This window comes from Sturnus vulgaris, chromosome 8, assembly GCF_052056855.1.
Source record: "Sturnus vulgaris isolate bStuVul1 chromosome 8, bStuVul1.hap1, whole genome shotgun sequence".
NCBI classification, from domain to species: Eukaryota; Metazoa; Chordata; class Aves; order Passeriformes; family Sturnidae; genus Sturnus; species Sturnus vulgaris.
Window position 1 is genome coordinate 2,836,891 of NC_142250.1, and position 17,294 is coordinate 2,854,184.

A 17,294-nucleotide genomic window follows, 5' to 3' on the forward strand; every position below is an offset into this window, starting at 1 on the left:
TGGGATTGGGACAGGGAAATTTAATTCAATTCATTACCAAGTAAATCAGAGTAAGGAAATGCTCATGTGTGAGCTGTTCTTCAACATCGAAGCACAGTCCAGAAGTCTCCTGGTCAAGCCACTTGGTGATGATTTCCAAGAGCCAAGAGAAATTTGCAATTTTCTTTTGAGCTTGTTTTGCAATGAGAAAGTTCCCCTCACTCCAGCAGGCAGGGCTGACAGGATGGATGGCAGAGACTTTTCCTTGGAACAGCCAGCACAGCGCTGGCAGTGGGGATGAACAGACACTGAGGTGACCCTGAGAGCAAGTGCAAGGCACAGGGTGCAGCTGAGAAAGGACAGCCCTGTGCCGGGCTAAGAGGGGCAGCTGGGACTGCCCAGCGGGGAGAAGGTCCTTTCTCCACCCCCTGTTACAGGGCACCTAGGGCCTTCCTGCACAGATACGGCTGCAGATTCGAGCAGGTCACACTCCTGAATTCATCGTCAGCCAGACACAAACACTCGGAATGGCCAAGGAGAGGAAGCCTGCAGGAAGGAGCAGAGACAGCGCTGGATGCCAGGGGAACACGTTGTGCCCCTGTCCCCCCATGCCCTGCCCGGCTCCCCGGCACTCACGAGGAGCTGAAGCTGCTGCCGTCCTCCCACTGCAGCTGCTCGCCCCGTCTGCGCAGCCCGAACCAGTAATCGCCGTTCCCGCGGAGGAGAAAGAACAAATCCTGCCAAGGAGAGAGCAGTGGGAGCTGCCCCGGCCCCTCGGGGGGACACGGCCCCGGGGCTCCTTCCCTGCAAGGCCCCGGCACAGGGCTGCAGCCCCAGCCCCACCAGCACCCAGCCCGGACCACGAGCACCCCCAGGCTCCCCTCAGACACCCCACAGCGCCCGCAGCCCCTCACTCGCCATTTCCTCATCCTTGAGAATGGCCAGAGACGCCCCGAGCTCGGAGCACCGCTCTTGACTCTGCTCCCAGCTTCTGAAATCCCTTGAGAAGTAGTAGCACACTCCATTGTATACAACCCAGCCACGGGGACAGCACAGAACCGACGGCGGAGTCGCAGGTGGAACTGGAATCTGTGGTGCTGCAGGGGAAGAGGAGAAGGTGTGAGGATTGCCCTGTGCAGGGAGCAGGGACCCCGCTCTGCCCCGAGGGGCTGGGCCCAGGCTGCTGCCCCTCCCTTACCTGACTGCACAGCCAAGGCCACCGACAACGCCAGCACCAGCACCAGGAGCACAATCAGCGCCGACGTGAGCACGGGATGGCAGCTGAACCACTCGCCTGCAGCAGGAAAGAGCTGCTGGCTGCCACAACCACAGCCGGCCCTCCAAGCTGCTCCCCCAATGCCCGGCGAGCACAGGAGGGACCTCTCAGCCTGTTTGCTCCTCCCGCCCTCCCTCAGCTGGCAGCCAGAGAGCCAAGAGCCTGGACACGGGCAGGGACACAGCTGTGGGGACAGCCAGGGACACCGCGCTGGGGACAGGCTGCAGCAGGAGAGCTGCACACGCTTGGGGGCAGCTGCGGCTGCCGCTTCCAGCCACTGCTGGCGCCGAGCGGAGCACGAGGCCTCTTCCACACATCGGGAAACAGCCACACACCTGCCAGCCCTGGCCTTGACCGATGACACTGTCCCCTCCCTAGAGGCCACAGGAGTGGCCCTGCACTCACACAACAATCTTTTGAGGATGTTTCTGTGTACATGGTCGGGTGCTGATGTGCCCTGGGGATCCAGGGGCTCCCTCTGGCACACTGCCATCCCTGGTGCAGATTCCATTCTGAACATCTTTCCTCACTGCACGCTCACAAGTGGCGCCCCCCTGCTTATGACAAGTGGCTTCTTGTGCCCCTGGCAAGTGTGTCAGCCCGGCTGCTGGTCCCTCCTGGAGATGCAGGAGCTGTTTCACAGGCCCCTGGATGGAGCAGAATTCACTCTGCTCCAGCTCCAGCCGCCGTCTCGGTGCTTGGAACAATCAGCCCATTCCTTCTGACACATCAGGAGTGCCAAAAAAGCCTTTCGGAGATCGGCCTCGGGAACAGCTGTACACCCACGGCGATGGTCCATTGAAAGGGACATGATGACAGATCACAGCTGGTCCCGATCCTGCGGGACACCGTGGCTCAGGAATGGAACCGGGATGAGCCATCGCTGCTGCGGCACCGGCTCGTCCCCAGGGATCGGCGGCAAGGACGAGACCGCGGGCAGCCGCTCCCTCCGCCGTCTCAGGGCACGGGGCACACGGGGGAAGCCGGCCCAAGGAACTCGCCAGAACCGCCCCGTTCCCCTCAGCGCGGCCCCTCCGGCCGCAGCGAGCCCCGGGCTGGGGCACAGCCGAGCGCGGCTTTTGCTGGAGCTGGCCCAGGTGCCCGGAGCAGCCCGAAGGCAGCGGGAGAGAGAAGCGCTCCACCCGAGCCATGCAAATCTGACAGATGGTGCCAGGGACAGCGGACAAACGATGTGTGGGGTTCTGCCCGTCTTGTACCCATAAGATCGGTAAAATGGAGCGATTACCCTCAATTCAAACTCATAGAACAGCACCATAAACGTATTTTCCTTAATTTTAAACATGAAATTAATGGACAACCGTGATTTCCCGCCTGGTGAGACGCCAAAAATCATGAAAAAGCTGTGTTTTCTTTGACACCCTTCCAATCACAGGTGAAGGGGTATCCTCTGCAGTTCAAACACAATTACCGAGGGTTTTGCTTACTCGTTTTGGGGTCCAGGGAAAGCACGGGTGTGGTCGGCTATTGAAAAATATTCATGATCATTCGACAAGCAGCAATCATTTCAACCACGCTCTGATCCCCTTCAAAAGTGAATAGATTATAAAATTTCCAGTGGACAACATCCCAAAAAGAGAATGTGAAGACAGAGTTAAGGTCTGAACTCGAACAGTTCATATTGACCCATGTTCAATTCATCACCTTGAATATTAATATAAGGTTCAGTAATAATAATTGTCTTTAGCCGGTGATAAACGTCCCATTTCTCAAGAGACAAATCTTGTCCTGTGATTTCTTTTCCCCAGAGCTCACCTTGATTCTCCACAGGGCTTCTTCCTCGGCTCCATCCTGGGGTGTCCAGCAGCCAGGAGCAGACGAGAATAGTATCCATTTCTAATCCCAAAGGATTCTTTGACAGATGTCCCTTTGAACTCGCTGGGGATTCCAACAGTTGTTTAAGAAAACGAAACAGGGCAGGACAAGGGACAGCATCAAAGTTGGGTTTTTCTGGGATATTTTTTCTCTTACCTTATATTTACATATATTTATGTACACAAAGAGCAGGATGGGAATGCTGGAGCAGCTGTCTCGAAGCTTTATTCCATCCCAATCATCAGCCTCATTTTACAGAACCAAGCAAGGGAGATGGAACAGCTTCAGCTGCTGGCACAGCAGCTGAAGTTCTCTTTGTCACAAAGTTTTTTAACAACTTTCTAGCCAATAGCAGAATATTAGAAACTGACAAGCGTTTGCTCAGGCCAATTAATAAAACCACACGAACATCTTCCTTTGAACAATGTTTGCTTGTAATAGCTTAAAACCATGGATAACCTTCATTATGAAGCTTTCATATTTCTACTCTGTGGCTTCACATATTTTCCCGAGGCCTGTCCCTACACAGCTCACAGCCCTATTGTTTCTTGTCCTTGCATCTCCAGCATTCTTGCATTTCTCCATCTGGAAATTTGCTTTCACACAGCTTTCTGAGAGTTCTACACCTTTTCAATTTCCCACAGCGTCCCACAGTGTTTTGCCAGTGGCGGGAGCACTGGAAGAGATACTGGGAACACTGGGAGGGAAGTGGGAGCACAGGGAATGCTAGGAGGGAAGTGGGAGGGCTATTGGAAGCAGCGGGAGTGAAGAAGAAGGAGCACTGGCAGGGGGATTAGGAGCACTGGGAAGGTGCAGTGCTCCCAGTTCCTTCCCAGTGCTCTCCCCATCGCTGCCGGTGCTTGCCAGGAAGAGGGATAGTGCGAGGGGAACTGGGAGGAAACTCCCCAGCACTCGGCAAGGTGCAGCAGCCCCAGGTGTGAGCAGTGAGGAGGGAGAAGTGCCCGCAGACACTGCTCAGGGACCTCCATCTCCAATAGCCCCTTCCCCCCACACAAAATGGGGATTACGAGAAGAAAAGGGATTTCAAATGAAGGAGAAAAACTTCTTTTTGGCAACTATGTTTGAACGGGGGAGAATCCCCCTTCACCTACGATTTCAAGGGACTCTATCGAAGAAAAACACACCTTTGTCGTGATTTTTGGTGTCTCGCCAGGCGGGAAATCACGGTTTTCCATAAATTTCCTGTTTAAATTGATGGAGAATACATTTATGGTGCTGTTCTATGGGTTTGAATTGAGGGAAAGCGCTCCTTTTTAGTCAACTTAAGGGACAAGCCGGACAGACTCCGAGCACGGCCGAACTCCCAGCAGCGTTGCGCTGCGTCTGGCTCTTCTCCCACGCCTGGCTGCAGCCGGGACGGCGAAATGTCTCGAAATGTGGGCATGGAAATCGGCTCGTGGCCAGGCTGAGTCACACGGGGAAAGTTTTGTTTGCAGCGACATCGCCCCGCACTTCCCGCGCGATCCGCCTCGCTGATTGCTCAAAAATACCGAAGCCGACCCAGCGCCACTTTTGATGCCGGCGCTGTGCAGCGTGCGCGCTGATTCCGCCGGCAGGGCCGGAGCGCTTCTCGCTCCCGGTGCCCCCGGGCTGCTCCGGGCAGGAGGCGATCCCCGGAGCTCGGAGCGGCTCCAGCACAGGTACGAGCCGCGCTCGGCTGTGCCCCAGCCCGGGGCTCGCTGCGGCCGGAGGGGCCGCGCTGAGGGGAACGGGGCGGTTCTGGCGAGTTCCTTGGGCCGGCTTCCCCCGTGTGCCCCGTGCCCTGAGACGGCGGAGGGAGCGGCTGCCCGCGGTCTCGTCCTTGCCGCCGATCCCTGGGGACGAGCCGGTGCCGCAGCAGCGATGGCTCATGCCGGTGTCTCTCGGTAGCTCGGAGGTGGCTGCTCCGTGCCCGGCAGAGTTTCCGGCCGTGGCGCCCCGGGCTCGGCGCCGCTGCTCAGGCGGGAGGTGTCCCTGCCCGGCTCAGGGGTGGCACGGGATGAACTTGAACGAGCCTCAGAGCCCAAAGCACTGCAGGCGCCGAGTGGAGGCAGAAAGCGCCGCATCCTGCTGGAGCGGCTGGATGGACCTGGAGCGCTCAGCAGGCTGCGCTTGTCTCCGCAGGTCCGGGCAGCGGGGACAGCGCGGGACTGAGCTGGCAGCGCCTTCGTGAGCCTCGGTGTGTCGCAGGGCCAGGACCAGCCGTGACCTGTCATCATGTCCCTTTCAATGGGTCATCCGCCTGGGTGTACAGCTGTTCCCGAGGCCGATCTCCGAAAGGCTTTTTTAGCACTCCTGATGTGTCGGGAGCAAGGAGCTGTTTCTCCAGAGCATAGAGATGCCGGTTGTGAGCTGGAGCAGAGTGAATTCTGCTCCATTCATGGGCCTGTGAAGGAGCTGCTGCATCTCCAGGAGGGACCAGCAGCCGGACTGACACATTTGCCAAGGGCACAAGAAGCCACTTGTTATGAGCAGGGGGGCGCCACTTGTGAGCGTGCAGTGCGTGAAGATGTGGAGAATGGAATCTGCACCAGGGATGGCAGTGTGAGGGAGCCCCTGGATCCCCAGGGCACATCAGCAACCGGCCATGTACACAGAAACATCCTCAGAAGATTGCCAGGTGAGTGCAGGGCCACGCCTGTGGTCTCTAGGGAGGGGAGAGTGTCATCTGTCAAGGCCAGGGCTGGCAATTGTGTGGCTGTTTCCCGATGTGTGGAAGAGGCCTCGTGCTCCGCTCGGCGCCAGCAGTGGCTGGAAGCGGCAGCCGCAGCTGCCCCCAAGCGTGTGCAGCTCTCCTGCTGCAGCCTGTCCCCAGCGCGGTGTCCCTGGCTGTCCCCACAGCTGTGTCCCTGCCCGTGTCCAGGCTCTTGGCTCTCTGGCTGCCAGCTGAGGGAGGGAGGGAGGAGCAAACAGGCTGAGAGGTCCCTCCTGTGTTCGCCGGGCATTGGGGGAGCAGCTTGGAGGGCCGGCTGTGGTTGTGGCAGCCAGCAGCTCTTTCCTGCTGCAGGCGAGTGGTTCAGCTGCCATCCCGTGCTCACCTCGGCGCTGATTGTGCTCCTGGTGCTGGTGCTGGCGTTGTCGGTGGCCTTGGCTGTGCAGTCAGGTAAGGGAGGGGCAGCAGCCTGGGCCCAGCCCCTCGGGGCAGAGCGGGGTCCCTGCTCCCTGCACAGGGCAATCCTCACACCTTCTCCTCTTCCCCTGCAGCACCACAGATTCCAGTTCCACCTGCGACTCCGCCATCGGTTCTGAGCTGTCCCCCAGGCTAGGCTGGATACAATGGAGTGTGCTACTACTTGTCAAGGGATTCCAGAAGCTGGGAGCAGAGTCAAGAGCGGTGCTCCGAGCTCGGGGCCTCGCTGGCCATTCTGAAGGATGAGGAAATGGTGAGTGAGGGGCTGCGGGCGCTGTGGGGTGTCTGAGGGGAGCCTGGGGGTGCTCGTGGTCCGGGCTGGGTGCTGGTGGGGCTGGGGCTGCAGCCCTGTGCCGGGGCCTTGCAGGGAAGGAGCCCCGGGGCCGTGTCCCCCCGAGGGGCCGGGGCAGCTCCCACTGCTCTCTCCTTGGCAGGATTTGTTCTTCCGCCTCCGCGGGAACGGCGATTACTGGCTCGGGCTGCGCAGACGGGGCGAGCAGCTGCAGTGGGAGGACGGCAGCAGCTTCAGCTCCTCGTGAGTGCCGGGGAGCAGGGCAGGGCATGGGGGGTCAGGGGCACAACGTGTTCCCCTGGCATCCAGTGCTGTCTCTGCTCCTCCTTGCAGGGTTCCTCTCCTTGGCAATTCCGAGTGTGTGTTCCTGGCTGATGATAAATTCTGGAGTTAGAGCTGCTCCAATCCGCAGCCGTATCTGTGCAGCAAGGCCCTAGGTGCCCTGTAACAGGGGGTGGAGAAAGGACCTTCTCCCCTCTGGGCAGTCCCAGCTTCCCCTCTTAGCCCGGCACAGGGCTGTCCTTTCTCAGCTGCACCCTGTGCCTTGCACTTGCTCTCAGGGTCACCTCGGTGCCTGCTCATCCCCACTGCCAGCGCTGTGCTGGCTGTTCCAAGGAAAAGTCTCTGCCATCCATCCTGTCAGCCCTGCCTGCTGGACTGAGGGGATCTTTCTCATTGCAAAACAAGCTCAAAAGAAAATTGCAAATTTCTCTTGGCTCTTGGAAATCATCACCAAGTGGCTTGACCAGGAGACTTCTGGACTGTGCTTCAATGTTGAAGAACAGCTCACACATGCTTATTTCCTTACTATGATTTACTTAGTAGTAAATGGAATTAAATTTCCCTGTCCCATTCCCATGATGGTTGAGAGATCTCTTGCTGCCTTTATTGAGATCCTGGAGCCTTTCCTGATGTGTTCTGTTGCCCACCCAGTGTGAGGAGGAGAGGGACAGAGGAGTTTTCCTGGCACCTGGCCAGACCCAGTCCACTCCAATCAGCCCTGTGATGATTCACTCCTATCCCACAATTACCAGGCCCCACAGCGGGTCTGGTTCCACATGTAGGCAGCTCCAGTAGCTCAAAGTGGGCAAAATGGGAGCGAGTGAGAGGGGGCAGCTGGTGCCAGTGGGTGAAATGTCTTTGCTGCGAGGTGGCAGGGAGAGGAAGAGGAGAAAGTGGTGCAAAGTAACGGGGAGAGAAAGAGGGACAAGGCTGGAGCGGTGGAAAGCAGCGGGGATGGGCATGGGGCAGGTGGGCATTCGGCCTTCCACCTATGTGGCAGGAAACGGAAAACTGTGAAATCCATGCAGGAGAAGAGGGGAGGAATAGCAGGTGCTGGATATGGCCGAGAATTGGGATTCATTTCTGTGCCTGAAGTGCCCAGGCCGGCAGACTCCGAGCCCCGCCGCACGCCCGCCCCCGCCAGCGCTGCGCTGTGTCTTGCCCTGCCCTGGCCTGGCTGCAGCCGCCTGTCCAGACGGCCCCTTGGCACTGAAAGAGCTGCCCCGAGGGACAGCTGGGCTGCTGCTGCAATGGGATCCAGAGAAGAAAACCATCAGAATAAAAAGCTGCACCGCCGGCTCTCCTCTGCCCGCTATCACTAATGGAGCAGTGCCGAGCCACCGTCGGAGCGGCCGTGCTGGTTAAAAAGAGCCACGGGAAAGGCTGGGAAATGTAAGGGAATAAAATTCAGAGAATGGTATAAAATAGTCTAAAAATACCGCACCAGCATTGTCTGCTGCCCAAGTGTCACCAAAAAGAGCTGCACCAAGGGAGCGTCAGGGCTGCGGAGGTGCTGAAAGAGCAGCGGGAAAGGCTGGGAGGAGTGACGGGATAGAATAGAGAGAGACTGGTGTGAAATGTTCTCCAAGTGCTGCACCAGCAGTGGTCGCTGCCCCACGACTGAAAGAGCTGCACCGAGAGACCATGGGGTGGCCGTGCTGGTTAAAAAGAGAGGCACGGGAAAGGCTGGGAAGGGTGAAGGGAATAAAATACAGAGAATGGTGTAAGATAAAATAATCAAAGAACCGCACCAGGAATGGCCACCGACTGCTGTCACTGAAAGAGGTGCACCGAGGGACAGCCAGGATGCCAACCTGGAAATGGTGTGAGTTGACTTTTCCTTTCTTCATAATGGTATTTCCAAGGGCTGTGGATACATTCTGAGATGTCCAGAATTATCATTACAGTGGGAAAACCTGGGGTTGGAATCAGCTGTGGCAAAGATGAGAAAGATCACAGGAGCAGAAATACAGATTTCCCAGCTCCCTCGCAGGGACAGCAGTATCACCACAGGGACAGAAAATGCTGATATAAAACATCCTTTCCCACTGGTCCCCGTGCTCACCTTTAGGTAGTGTTCTTCAGTGTTTTTATCCATGGAAATGCTGCAGAGGGACACATATCAATGGAAATAACTACAGATATACCAGCATATTAAAAAGAGGCTGAAAAACCATGAAGGATGAGGTTAGGAATAGGGACAGAAGCAAATTCACACATCCCAAGAGAGTTCAATATGGCTGCTGTGAGTGAATGCACCACGGAGGACAGCTAGATTAAACTAGAATAAATTCCAAAACTGTAACTATTTGGTTTTATAACTGCAGGTGAGGTTAATAACCCTCACCAATTCAAAGAAAGGAAATCTGGTCTGAACTAATTTAGATGACCATCCCTGCAGTCATTGGCTATCAGCACCCTTTTCCCCACCCAACTACAAAGACTTGACTGGAAATCTCTCCTTTTCTGCTTCCAACCTGTACCAGTGCTCCAGTGACCTGGGTGATTTCTCTGAAGGATCTGAGCTTTACCTTCACAGCAGCTTTGCTCTTCACTTCCCAGCCTCGTAGCCCTGTGAATTTCTGTGGGTACACATGTTGAGACAGCAAGGAAATTACAGCCTGAAAAATATTCCAGGCCAGAGCTTCTGAGCTCTGTTCCCAGTCTGATAAGCTGGTCCAGCTGAAGGCTCGGGACAATTTCGCCCAGGTTGATAACTTGGTCAAAATAGAGAGGAATTTAATAATAAAGATAGAACACCTGTTGTGGTTCGTGACCAGGCCCTGGGAATGGGGGTGTCTTCTCTCGGAACCAATCACCTTTTGCTGCTCTTGGAGTTGCGAGTCATGCTATAAAAACAATGTGTTTCTGAATAAACTCGTCTGTTTCTTTCCTATCATGAAAGATGACCATGTAGCTGTGTGTTTTATTTCCGCCGCATCTCAAGGGTTAATATCCCTTTCCACGGCTGCATTTGGAGCTTCGCCGAGTGCTTGATCTCGGGGACCTTTTCCGACAAGGGCACCGAAGAATTCGTGGCCCGAAGCCTGCCGAACCGGGGCAGACCCAGCGAGGCTGTCGATAGCCGGGGCTGCGCTCAGAGCTGAGCCAGAGCCGTGCCAGGAGCAGGCTGGAACACCCAGAAAAACCAGGACCCGGCACCCTGGGGGCAGGACCGGACCCGTGACGACGGCCGGGACCGAGAGAGCCATCTGGGAAGATCGTGGACCCTTACCCGACTGCAGCGGGACGGGACATCCCACGGAATTCATCGGCTGTGCCTCCATCATAGAGGTAACGGGAGCACTTTTGCCCCAGAGCTACTGTTTAGCTCGCTTTAGGCGGCGGAAACCCCAGGCTCAGTGCTGGGGGCACCGGATTTCTCTTTAAATATGGGAACTCAACCTTGTGAAAAGAAGGACACCGTGCTCTCAACACTGAGAGACATTTTAATTGATTTAGACTGCACGGGAACTTTTAGCTCTCCCAGTCTCGCCATCTGCGCCCCGGGGAGAGATGGTTTTCCACCGCGGGAAGCGCGGGCCCCTCTAGCTGCTGGGAGCCCAAGGCTGCCCATGCGGGCTGTGCTGGCACAAGCCCGAGCTCTCGCTGCGAGCAAGATCGCAGAGTGTGGGCGAGCGGAAATGCAGGCGGATCCCTCTCCGGGATCTACGAGCGGCCGGGACGGCTGCGTGGGGGTCGGTGCCTCTCCGGGGGCCCCGGGAGCCCAGCGGGGAGCAGTGATCTGCCCGCTCGTCCCCCGCCTTCCCCAAACCAAGGAGGGAGCGGCGGCGGCGACCGCTGCTCTCCTCCAGCCGCGCTCCGTGCCCGGGTCCCCTGCGCAGCGCCGGCTCCCCGCTCAGGTCACTGTGACATCTGTGTCCCCCTCGCCCACTGAGGCAGAGTTTTTTCCGGTGACATGTTCGATCAGCTCATGGCCGTGATCACAGAACAAGTTATGCAAGCTGTAAATAAGAAACTAGAAATTTTAACAGCCACTCAACTTGTGGTTACTGCGCTGACAAGAGAGAGAAAAGACAGCAACACACACGGATCTCTTTGGGGGAAAAAGGCCAACTTTATTGTACGGACAGCCCGTATTTAAAGTGTGTTACGTGCAGCTAGGACAGGACAGCAGTTCATTGGACAATTGGGAAAACGTGGCTGCGAGGGGCGCTCCATGGCCGGAAAGTGGCGCAGAAAGCCTCTCCTCGCAGGCACACGCGTGCCACATCGACATCCCCTTTCAAGAAGCTGTTCCCGTGTGTTCCTGTAAGAATCCAGGCCCAGGTGTGTGTGGGATTTGGAGGGGCTCTCTTGGGGGTGTGTGGGGGTGATGTGTGGGATTTGGGTGGGGGGCCTGAGGTGTGTGTGGGTGTCTCTGGGATTCCCGTTTTTCCCCTCATATTTCCTATCGTTTTTCCACTCATGTTTCACACCCTTTTCTCCTCACCTTTCTAGTGCTTCTCTACTTCTTCAACGCCACCTTTTCACCATTATGCCATCTCCATTTTTTCACGCTTCCCCGCCTTTTTTCCCCCATTTTTCTGTGCTTTTTTCTCCCAGCGCTTTTTTCACCCCTATTTTCTTCTCCCTTTTTTGCTGCCTTTCCCCTCCTTCTTTCTCCATTTTTTTCCACTGCCTTTTTTTTTGCCACCCTTTTTTGCTCCCCCTTTTTGGCCACCCTTTCTTCCTACCTTTTTTTAATTTTCTGCCCTTTTCCCTTGTTTTTTTCTACTTTTTTGCCACCTGTTTTTTCCCAGTCCTTTTCTTGACCCTCAATGGAAATCCCTCAAATGATGGAATTATTCGGGGTTTCTACCAACTTAAACCCTAAAAAAGAAGGCACAAAAGAGATTCCCAGTCAACCTAAACTTACCGATGATGAAAACTGAGGGTTTACTCTCATTTGAAACTCATATAATCGCATCATACAGGGTGCTCCTTGTTCTATTTAAAATACAACATGGAGATTCCCAATCAATTGATATCCCTGGAAAAATGGCCAAGGCAGGTTTCTTTCAATTGATACCCTTAATATTGCAGGGTATTGAATGGGAAATGCCCCAGCTTGAACACCGACAATAAGGGAAAATTAACCAGTTAACTTCAGAATATACTCCAATAGAAATCTCTTGAAAGGGAGCACACCACACTTGTCTTCCCTATTAATTCCATCAGACTTCCTTCACTACAAATTCTCCCAAAATCAAAAGCAGAGATGCCTCGTGTGTTACTTCAAAGGAGTTATCTTGTTTGAAAGACAGGTGTCTGCTAAGAAAGCCAGGAGCCTCTCTTGAAACGGAAAATGTAAACCTCCCTGCCTCCAAATTATTATAGTTTTGAAATTAAGGGGCTTTCTAGCAAAGATATGCGAATAGGAATAAGAGTTCTTTACTAGGAAAAATTAAAACAGAAATACACCAGGTGCCTGGTGCCAGCAAAACCGCTCTGTCCCTCTCCTCCTCACCCTGGGCAGGTACAGAACACATCAGGAAAGGCTCGAGGTGTCAGGATTTTTGTGGGTTTGAATCCTCAAAAGAGCTCCGCAGTTGTGAGTTGCTATAAAGTTGTTTATTGTAAAGGCACAGCAGTCCCAAAAGGCAAAGAGGCCCAAGTGTTCCAGTCCGTGCTAAAAGCTTTCAGCACAGAGTCCCAAATAGCAGCACAGTCCCGATCAGGAGCAGAAGCAGCTCTGCCGTGCAAGGCCCCGGGAGGGCCGAAGTTGCAGCCGCAGCTCCTGTCTTCTTCTGGGCAATGAAGATGGCAGGGAGGAGAAAGAAGAGGGACAGAGAGTCTCTCCCCAGTGCACGGATTCTTATTTACAAATTACCCAATGAGCTAAAAACAGCAATCTGAAGCATTCCTTCTAAAACTATTAGAATTCCAGGTTTTTAATACAAAAGTTTACATATAATCTGCACATATATATATATAAGCATGTTCCTATCTGAAAAATTTAAGGAATATTCTTACTATATTTTTATTATGACTAAAATTGTGGTTTCTTGAGCTCTCCACTGAGACTCTTTTTGCGACTTCTTTTTGACCTCTAACTAGAATTGTTTTAAACACTAAATTCTAAGCTTTTTCATTCTTAAGGCACTTAAAAATTTGTCTTACTTACTTACTTTATTAAAACTTAAGCTTACGCCTCTATTTCATGTATGAGTGGCTTAATATACTTTAATCCATCCAAAAGTTTTAATTCAATCTCTGTGATGCCTTGAGGAGCTGGAACAGAGGTCGCACACAGAGTTAAGGGGAACAAATGGGTATTTATTGTGAGGCCCACGAAAGGCCTACAAAAGCCACACCCCAGCAATACAAGTGCCACAGTCGTGGCCCCTGCCCGGATGACTCCAAGATGGAAGGAAAAGGAGGAATTGCTCACGAGTGCTCACACCTTTATAGGTTTCAGTCCATTTGCATGCAGGAGTCAGCTATCCAATTAATAGTCTCAAATAGGGAGGTTTCATCCTCCTTGCTTGCTTGTGTGTCTGCTCTCCTCTTTTCACGTTGTTTATGCTTAGGGCTTGAAGTTTAAAGATACTGTCCTTGACTCCCTAGGTGGAATCCGACTGTTTTGTCTTCCTCACCCAAGAACAACGGAAAAGCACATCCAAGCAGAACAGAACAGAAAATTTAAACATAGAGGTATCATCTGCACTCTGATCTCTCTCTCTGAAGAATACACAGAGGCTTCTGTTTCACACACTCCAACACAGAGGGACGGGAGTTACAGCCTCATCACGTCACTGCTTCTCCCTAAGGGTGACAAATCCTTGTCCTGAACCAGCCTGCCTTTCCTCCCACAGCAGAGCAATCAGATCCTTTGCAACAGACACACAGCCAGATAGACAGACAGACAGAGAGACCATTCTTTACACTCAGATGCCTGATGCCAAAAGTGGGATTCACAGCACGTGTCAGCTGTTCTTCTTCCTCTGCAAGGACACCCAAAAGTCTCTCGGTCAAGCCACTTGGTGATGATTTCAAGAGCCAAGAGAAATTTGGATTTCCCTTTGAAGCTTGTTGTGCACTGAGGGCAATGCCCTCACTCCAGCTAGCAAGGCTGGCAGGATGGATTGCAGAGACTTTTCCTTGGAACAGCCAGCCCAGCGCTGGCAGAGGGGATGAACAGGCACTGAGGTGACCCTGAGAGCAAGTGCAAGGCACAGGGTGCAGCTGAGAAAGGACAGCCCTGTGCCGGGCTAAGAGGGGAAGCTGGGACTGCCCAGAGGGGGGAAGGTCCTTTCTCCACCCCCTGTTACAGGGGAGCTCGGGCCTTGCTGCACAGATACGGCTGCGGATTGGAGCACATCACACTCCTGAATTTATCGTCAGCCAGGAACACACAATCGGAATTGCCAAGGAGAGGAACCCTGCAGGGAGGAGCAGAGACAGCGCTGGATGCCAGGGGAACACGTTGTGCCCCTGTCCCCCCATGCCCTGCCCGGCTCCCCGGCACTCACGAGGAGCTGAAGCTGCTGCCGTCCCCCCACTGCAGCTGCTCGCCCCGTCTGCGCAGCCCGAGCCAGTAATCGCCGTTCCCGCGGAGGCGGAAGAACAAATCCTGCCAAGGAGAGAGCAGTGGGAGCTGCCCCGGCCCCTCGGGGGGACACGGCCCCGGGGCTCCTTCCCTGCAAGGCCCCGGCACAGGGCTGCAGCCCCAGCCCCACCAGCACCCAGCCCGGACCACGAGCACCCCCAGGCGCCCCTCAGACACCCCACAGCGCCCGCAGCCCCTCACTCACCATTTCCTCCTCCTTCAGAATGGCCAGCGAGGCCCCGAGCTCGGAGCACCGCTCTTGACTCTGCTCCCAGCTTCTGGAATCCCTTGAGAAGTAGTAGCACACTCCATTGTATCCAACCCAGCCACGGGGACAGCCCAGATACAGAACCTGCGGAGTCGCAGATGGAACTGGAAGCTGTGGTGCTGCAGGGGAAGAGGAGAAGGTGTGAGGATTGCCCTGTGCAGGGAGCAGGGACCCCGCTCTGCCCCGAGGGGCTGGGCCCAGGCTGCTGCCCCTCCCTTACCTGACTGCACAGCCAAGGCCACCGACAACGCCAGCACCAGCACCAGGAGCACAATCAGCGCCGAGGTGAGCACGGGATGGCAGCTGAACCACTCGCCTGCAGCAGGAAAGAGCTGCTGGCTGCCACAACCACAGCCCGCCCTCCAAGCTGCTCTCCCAATGCCCGGCGAGCACAGGAGGGACCTCTCAGCCTGTTTGCTCCTCCCTCCCTCCCTCCCTCCCTCAGCTGGCAGCCAGAGAGCCAAGAGCCTGGACACGGGCAGGGACACAGCTGTGGGGACAGCCAGGGACACCGCGCTGGGGACAGGCTGCAGCAGGAGAGCTGCACACGCTTGGGGGCAGCTGCGGCTGCCGCTTCCAGCCACTGCTGGCGCCGAGCGGAGCACGAGGCCTCTTCCACACATCGGGAAACAGCCACACACCTGCCAGCCCTGGCCTTGACAGTGACACTGTCCCCTCCCTAGAGGCCACAGGTGTGGCCCTGCACTCACCCGGCAATCTTCTGAGGATGTTTCTGTGAACATGGCCGGGTGCTGATGTGCCCTGGGGATCTAGGGGCTCCCTCACACTGCCATCCCTGCTGCAGATTCCATTCTCCACATCTTCACCTTCTGCACGCTCACAAGTGGTGCCCCCCTGCTTATGACAAGTGGCTTCTTGTTCCCTTGGCAAGTGTGTCAGCCCGGCTGCTGGTCCCTCCTGGAGATGCAGGATCTCCTTCACAGGCCCATGGATGGAGCAGAATTCACTCTGCTCCAGCTCACAGCCGGAATCTCTCTGCTCGGAACAAACAGCTCCTTGCTCCTGACACATCAGGAGTGCTGAAAAAGCCTTTCGGAGATCGGCCTCGGGAACAGCTGTACACCCACGGGGATGACCCATTGAAAGGGACATGATGACAGGTCACGGCTGGTCCCGGCCCTGCGGCACACCGAGGCTCACGAAGGCGCTGCCAGCTCAGTCCCGCGCTGTCCCCTCTGCCCGGACCTGCGGAGACAAGCGCAGCCTGCTGAGCGCTCCAGGTCCATCCAGCCGCTCCAGCAGGATGCGGCGCTTTCTGCCTCCACTCGGCGCCTGCAGTGCTTTGGGCTCTGAGGCTCGTTCAAATTCATCCCGTGCCACCCCTGAGCCGGGCAGGGACACCTCCCGCCTGAGCAGCGGCGCCGAGCCCGGGGCGCCACGGCCGGAAACTCTGCCGGGCACGGAGCAGCCACCTCCGAGCTACCGAGAGACACCGGCATGAGCCATCGCTGCTGCGGCACCGGCTCGTCCCCAGGGATCGGCGACAAGGACGAGACCGCGGGCAGCCGCTCCCTCCGCCGTCTCAGGGCACGGGGCACACGGGGGAAGCCGGCCCAAGGAACTCGCCAGAACCGCCCCGTTCCCCTCAGCGCGGCCCCTCCGGCCGCAGCGAGCCCCGGGCTGGGGCACAGCCGAGCGCGGCTCGTACCTGTGCTGGAGCCGCTCCGAGCTCCGGGGCCGCCGGCTGCCCGGAACAGCCCGGAGGCAACGGGAGCGAGAAGCGCTCCGGCCCTGCCGTGACCGAGGCCGCGGACGGTGCCGCTGCCCGGTGCTGCTGCTCGCAAAGAAGATTGGGAGGGGGGATGGGTTTTCCTTGGATAACCAATCCGCGAGGCGATGGAGAATTGCCGCTTGGTGCCGCCTGGATCGCTTCTAGCACTGCTTTGACTCCAGCTGCGTTAATTCCGAGCAGTTTAATGAGTCATTAATGACCAATGCCCGGGGGAAGGCGCTTCTCGGCCTTTCGCAGTTCCGGCTGCAGCCAGTGGTGCGGGATGGGCAAGACACAGCGAGACGCGGGCGGGCGGCCGGCGGTGATCGGGGTCTGCCCGCCTTTTACCCTTAAGATCGGTAAAATGGAGCACATTCCCTTAATTGAAACCCATAGAACAGCACCATAAATGTATTTTCCTTAAATTTCGACATGAAATTAATGGAAAACCGTGATTTCCCGCCTATTGAGACACCAAAAATCATGAAAAAGCTCTGTTTTCTTTGTCATCCTTCAAATCGTAGGTGAAGGAGTCTTCTCCCCTCTTCAAAAAAGTTACTGAGGGTTTTACGGTTTTGTTTTGCGGTCCAGGGGAAAGCACGGGCGGGTCGGCTGTTGAAAAATGTTCGTGATCATTCGACAAGCAGCAATAATTTAATCACGCTCTGAGCCCGTTCAAAAGTGTATAGATTATGAAGTTTCCAGTAGACATCCCAAAAAGAGAATGGGAAGACAGAGTAAATGACTGCGCTCGAATACATCCTATTAGACCTCGTTTAAAGGTCTTTCAATTCATCATCCTGAATATTAGTATGAGGTTCAGTAGTAATAATTGTCTTTAGCCGGTGATAAACGTCCCATTTCTCAACAAACAAATCTAGTCCTGTGATTTCTTTTCCCCAGAGCTCACCTTGATTCTCCACAGGGCTTCTTCCTCAGCTCCATCCTGG

General features: G+C 55.5%; 3 protein-coding genes across 5 annotated transcripts in view; 2 read left to right on the forward strand and 1 right to left on the reverse strand.

Moving 5' to 3' along the window:
• LOC148222927 (C-type lectin domain family 2 member D2-like) lies at positions 1-16,424 on the reverse strand. 3 transcript variants are annotated; one of them, XM_088168550.1, is made up of 6 exons: positions 16,282-16,381; positions 15,323-15,818; positions 14,833-14,928; positions 14,550-14,731; positions 616-716; positions 1-525 (listed from the first exon to the last, which is right to left on the reverse strand). In XM_088168550.1, exons 2-6 carry the CDS (start codon positions 15,723-15,725, stop codon positions 411-413), a joined length of 897 nt encoding a protein of 298 aa, XP_088024676.1. In that variant the 5' UTR covers positions 15,726-15,818; positions 16,282-16,381; the 3' UTR covers positions 1-410. The 3 variants fall into 3 exon arrangements, with proteins under 3 accessions (XP_088024676.1, XP_088024675.1, XP_088024677.1); XM_088168549.1 differs by lacking the exons at positions 1-525; positions 616-716 and adding exons at positions 13,051-14,177; positions 14,268-14,368 and having other exon boundaries at positions 16,282-16,424; XM_088168551.1 differs by lacking the exons at positions 1-525; positions 616-716; positions 16,282-16,381 and adding exons at positions 13,051-14,177; positions 14,268-14,368 and having other exon boundaries at positions 15,323-15,825.
• The window catches only part of LOC148222925 (protein ecdysoneless homolog), a 95,523-nt gene that overhangs the window by 27,272 nt on the left and 50,957 nt on the right, over positions 1-17,294 (forward strand). The gene's annotated exons all lie outside the window — the stretch shown is intronic.
• Positions 4,692-17,294, forward strand: part of LOC148222928 (uncharacterized) — a 24,449-nt gene continuing 11,846 nt past the window's right edge. The window contains exon 1 of the mRNA XM_088168562.1: positions 4,692-4,749. The gene's annotated coding sequence lies outside the window, so the exon portion shown is untranslated. The remainder of the gene's footprint in view (positions 4,750-17,294) is intronic.